Source organism: Gambusia affinis, linkage group LG11 (assembly GCF_019740435.1).
Source record: "Gambusia affinis linkage group LG11, SWU_Gaff_1.0, whole genome shotgun sequence".
In the NCBI taxonomy this organism is placed as follows: Eukaryota; Metazoa; Chordata; class Actinopteri; order Cyprinodontiformes; family Poeciliidae; genus Gambusia; species Gambusia affinis.
Genome location: NC_057878.1, coordinates 7,810,354 through 7,815,563, shown reverse-complemented (window position 1 = coordinate 7,815,563; position 5,210 = coordinate 7,810,354). Strand labels below are relative to the sequence as shown.

Sequence of the window (5,210 nt, the reverse complement as noted above, 5' to 3'; positions counted from 1 at the left end):
AAGCCCAGTTGCCGGGAGATGCAGAGTTCCCCAAAAACATTACAACAAAGACATAGTTGGTTTTATTTAACTACTTATCAAGATTTAAATTCTAAACTCATTTTGTCAACTTTTTTGGTAATTTAGTGTAATCCCAGCAACAAAAGCCAAGAACTTTCTCCTGAAATCCTTGCCGTCTTTCATTTGCTGAACCTGACTTTAATGATATTCAAAACAAAGGTAACAAAAAACAAACCTAATTTAATTTAAGATCTCGTAAGTAGAAATATGTATTTTTTAATTTGAACAAGTTCCACTTGCTGGAGGATCAAAATTGTACCAGTCTATATCTTCAGTCACAAACCGCATCTAATTATTTTATATTATTTGGTGTAGTCATACTGACCGCTTTTTTTGTAGCGTGCATAAACCAGATTCTAAGTATTTTTATATGAATGCCTTGACCTAATGTTCTAATTAATTACAAACCAAAGAAAAAAAAAATTCCCAACAGATTCTTGATCGATTTTTAACATTAGCCTTTATTTAAAAAAAAAAAAAAAAAAAGTTATCGTTGTGTACAAATACAAATATTACTCTATTTACAATCACTAACTCCTATACTTAAAAAATAATAATAAAATAGAGCTTTGGAAAGCTCTTTTCACAGCTAAGCTAACAGTGGTGAGAATAAGGGAATCTCATTCATCAGTAAAAAAAAAAACAAACAAAAAAAAAACTTAAGAAACCGAACTTAAAAGCGGACCGGTTGCTGTTGGTAACCGCCCTCATCGACAGCCACACTCGTCCACCACCATGTCCTGGTAGTGTCGGAGCACCACGTTATCGTTGTTGTCGTAGTAGAGCATGGAGATCGGGGAGAGGCGGATGGGGACGCAGCAGGGCTGGGGCGTCCCCTGGGGGTCCAGGGAGTGGACCAGCGTCTGCAGGATGGCGTGGTTGGTGCCGTTCAGGCTCTCGCTCAGCGGGAAGGGACACTCGCCGTGGCAGTAGTTGGCCATGTAGCCCGGCGGGGCGATGATCCAGTCCTGCCAGCCCACGTCCTTGAAGTCAATGTAGAGGCGACGGGCCTTGCAGATGTTACTGGGCGTCACGGGGACGTGAACGGCGCTCCTCCTTTGCCGGGAGCGACACTGGTGCGGGTTCAGGGACACGACCACCAGGGTGGCCTCCATCAGAGGGAAAGTCCAGGCTTCCTCCAATGGGAAGGCGTTGCCAGGCAGAAAAGGCGTGAGCTCCTCCGGATCCGCACCGGGCGGCGGACTCAGCTCCACGACCAGGCCGTAGTTGCGACCCGGTTTGCGCCAGCTCTCCGCCAGCGGCGTCAGGTCCATGGCGATGGCGGCGGGCTCCAGCTGCGGCCGAAGCGACTGCGACAGCAGGAGCCTGCGACTGGCCCGGGGATCGGCTCCCCGCAGCGTGGCTCGGATCACTCTGGAAAGAGACATGCTGACGGCTCGGGGCCCCCGCAGGAGCCCGGCGGGCCCCAGAGGCTTCCAGTGGAGCCTGATCTCCAGCTGAGCCAGAGACAGCAGCTCCACAGGCTGCAGGACAGACACGTTGAAGAAAAGCTGCTTCACCAGACAGGCCTGACAGCTGCTGCTCCAACCCGACACCAGCCTGCCTGCAAGACACCAGCAGGGAGAGCTGTGCTTTAACAAGGTCTTGTTGTGGGGAGAGAGAGGGGTGAGGGAGGGGGGCTACCAGGGGGAGGGGGATGCTTGAAGAGACACCAAGCGCACGACAACGTAAATAACGGTGGAGATGAAATTTCACGGCTCTTTATTTCTCTGTGGAACACACAGAGCGCCTGGACTCTGATTTTTAGCAGCAGCATCATCGCTGGGTTTTTGCTGAAGCAGCGGTCCAGAGTGATTTACAGAGCCCAGAGGAAAAGCCTTTACCTGAGCCGCTTCCTAAATTAATCGGATGCGTTTTTGGGTTAGCTGAACAACGCTGTGATCAATAAATAACACTGCATCTCTTACGGGGTCCGTGTGCAAATCCTGGTTGGTACGCTTCCCTCCGAGGCTGATCTTACCAGACACAAGTAAGGAGTTTACCATTTTAGACTAGCAGCACATTTTAAAGTTGCGATTGTCAAATGCAGTGACTTAATAAAATTTTTTAATTAATTTTAAAAAAATCACAATTTCTTCTATATGCTAAGCTGTAGGATGTCATCTCAAATCCACTGCAAAAATATGAAAAATGGGCTTTCTGGTTTATTCATATTACAGCCTCAAGCCTTAATGTATTAATTAAAGTTTTATGTAAGGAGTCAATGCATCACAGTACATTGTTGCGAAGGATAGGAAAATTACTCAATGTTTTCACAATTTCTTTTAAGGAAAAATATCAAAAGCAGCAATCTGTTGACAAGCGTGCGCAGCAGCAGTTTCAGGTTTTGCCAGAGTTCCACATCAACTGTTTAAAAGTAAAAAACGATGTGGAGTTAAGGGAGAAAATGAGCTCAACAGGAAAGTGTGTGTGTGTGTGTGTGTGTGTGTGTGTGTGTGTGTGTGTGTGGTGGGGGTGAGGGGTCAAGGAAAGGTCACATCACCAGTTTGGTAGCATTTCAATTATTTAAAACAAACCAATGATGAAAAGAAATTCTATTGACATTGACTGATAAGGACAACTTTGTGTAAATGTTTTACCAAAAAAATAAAAAAATACATGAATATTTTTTAAAAGGTTAAACATTGAAAGTGTTATCTTAAAGCTAGCCAAACTAAATTGAATAAAGCTTTAACTTTGTTTTAAAACACGTTAAGCGTAAAACAACGGGAAACATTTAGTTTTAAACTCAATATACTGACTACAGTTAATTAAGAGACCGGAGCCTCATTACTAACAGCTCACTCACCTTGGTCCTGCACGTAGCGGATGATGTTGCCGCGCACTCCGTACTCGGACACCGTGCAGGGGTCGCTATGGCGGGCCTGAATGTTCTCTGAACTCCGGAACATCCGCCACAGCTCGGAGGGGACGGGGCGTCGGCTGTGGTGGCTTCCTCCGGACTGCGGCCGCTCAGAAAGACCGAGGGACCTGAGGAAAAGCCGCTCTCGGTGGTTTCTGTCCTCCGCGTCCGAGAAAGCCTGCAGACCGAGTAGCCACACAGCTAACATCAGCAGAGCAGCCATGTTTGGTCCAGGGGACTGAAGTGGAGCTCTGTGGTTCTTCACCTGTGGCTTTGGGAGCCTCCCGCTGTGCAGCTGGATCATTATGTTAATGAGGAGCGGGCGGAAGGGCCACAGATAAGGCCTACATGATAAGGTGGAGGGGTGGAGGTGGACTGAGCTGAGGCCCCCATAACATGAAGGTTCTAGTACTGTCTGCAAAATTCCTTTCAGAAGTTATTTATTCAGAATGTGTTCTGGGTTTATGTACACAACAGAAAAGTATTTAAAACAATAAATAAAATGTATCAAAAATAAAAACAGCTAGGGTTTTTTTTATATATTGAAAGACAGCACTGATTCAGATTAAATTATGGTTTTGTTCAATTAGATTGAATTTAATCCCGTCTTTTTCTCCCGTGAACTAATTAAAACTGTGTTTTTATGTGGTGTATGTTAAAAATAAATGCTTTTTTTAGGACCCCTCCAGGGGGTCTTTTGTGAGCTCTAGTGTCCCTTATATGAAACCTGCCTGATCTTCTGTCACCAAACCTCATTCTGCTCCCGTGGTGAGTTTATTGCACCACCTAGTGTGCAGTCAAGGTACTACACTACACATCCCCAAAGAAAAATAAATAGAAGACGTTGTTTTAATCTCCTGACAGTTTATTTTATTGACATGTACTGCTCTAATTAGCAGCAGTGCAAAATTTGTAGTTTTCTTTTTGCTAACTCATTTAATCCAAAATGTTCCCAGTCCTTGTAGAAATTGTTTGCTTACTTTAATGGTTATTCATCGTGCTCATTTTGTGTGCTCTTTCAGTTTGTTTTGAAACAGATACTATGTTTGAAACTGGATTATTGATTGTTATTATTATTTAAATCATTCAATGCAGGAAAAAAAAACATGTAACGTGGTTTCTTTTTTCTGTTTTTTCGGAATCACTGATTGCTGTTTTGTATCTTTGAAACTTTCCTCAAAGAAACATTGATGCATCAGCACTTAAGTTTTTTTTTTCCGGCTCTATGCTCCATTTTTCAAGCTACTTTGTCAAAATTTGCTATAAATAACCCCAACTCAGTTTAATAGAAACAGTTGACCCCTTAAGCCACATGATTTGTGCTCTCAAATGTTTTTCATTTTTATTGAAAACTAAAAGGATTTTTAGTTTATAGTTTTGGGCTTCATTAGCATGAATTAGCCCATAATTCAGACGGCTCCTGTTGTTTCAGTAGAGGTCCGGTGTCTCCTCTTGACAATACCTCATAGATTCTCCACTGGGTTGTTTGGGTCAGAGCGGTTTGCTGACCAGACCAGAACAGTGACTCTACAGTCGTCAAAGCAGCTAGTGGCAACCAGATGACCCGGCGACTCCTGAACCCGTCACCTGAAGTGGAAAATTCAAACTGGACTTCAAGCAACTTGGGATTCTGTAACCTCTCCGCTCTTCCCTCGGACTTTGGGATCTTAGTTTCCAAATGAGAAGCAAAGTTTGGTTTTACTTGAAAAGAGGACTTTGCACCACTGAGAAACAGTCTGGTGGTTCTTCTTACACACCAAAGGGGGAAGTTTGTCAGGTTGTTTCTGATTTTTCTATATACCATATCTACCTCGGCTTTTCCTTCCACTCAACTTTCTTACAGTACATCACTCTGTACACCCAGCAATGACCTTTTGTGACTTACCCTTCATGTAGAGAGGTTGACTGAGGTCTGATGGACGACTCACATCTGGACTGCATAATTACGATACTCGTAACGTTTCAGTTTAATTTATAAAGTATTCCAATTTAGCCATAAATCAACAAAAAATAAACATTAGAAATCAGTGTATAAAATCTATATAATCGTTCAGTTTTGCTTTCTAATTTCAATTAAAATAAAATACCTTACCTCTAGTCTTTTGTCTAGTCATAACTTTTTGATCACAGTAAAACAGTTTTTCTTTTTATGCTCCTAATGATTTAGACTTGATTCAAAGAGTAACTGTTTGGCTGATCCACAATAAAATCAAACTTTTACACTTTCCAAAATATGTAAATATAATTTACGTTTCAACTCCCGACACATCCAACCAACCAAAACCGA

The 5,210-nt window shown here is 42.8% G+C and overlaps 1 protein-coding gene across 1 annotated transcript; it reads right to left on the bottom strand.

Annotated features, from left to right (window-relative positions):
- Positions 1 to 494: 494 nt before the first annotated feature.
- On the bottom strand, positions 495 to 3,244 carry gdf3 (growth differentiation factor 3). The gene is made up of 2 exons (XM_044132877.1): positions 2,870 to 3,244; positions 495 to 1,624 (listed from the first exon to the last, which is right to left on the bottom strand). The coding sequence occupies exons 1-2, from the start codon at positions 3,225 to 3,227 to the stop codon at positions 768 to 770; spliced, it is 1,215 nt and encodes a 404-aa protein (XP_043988812.1). The 5' UTR covers positions 3,228 to 3,244; the 3' UTR covers positions 495 to 767.
- Between the last annotated feature and the right edge of the window lie 1,966 nt (positions 3,245 to 5,210).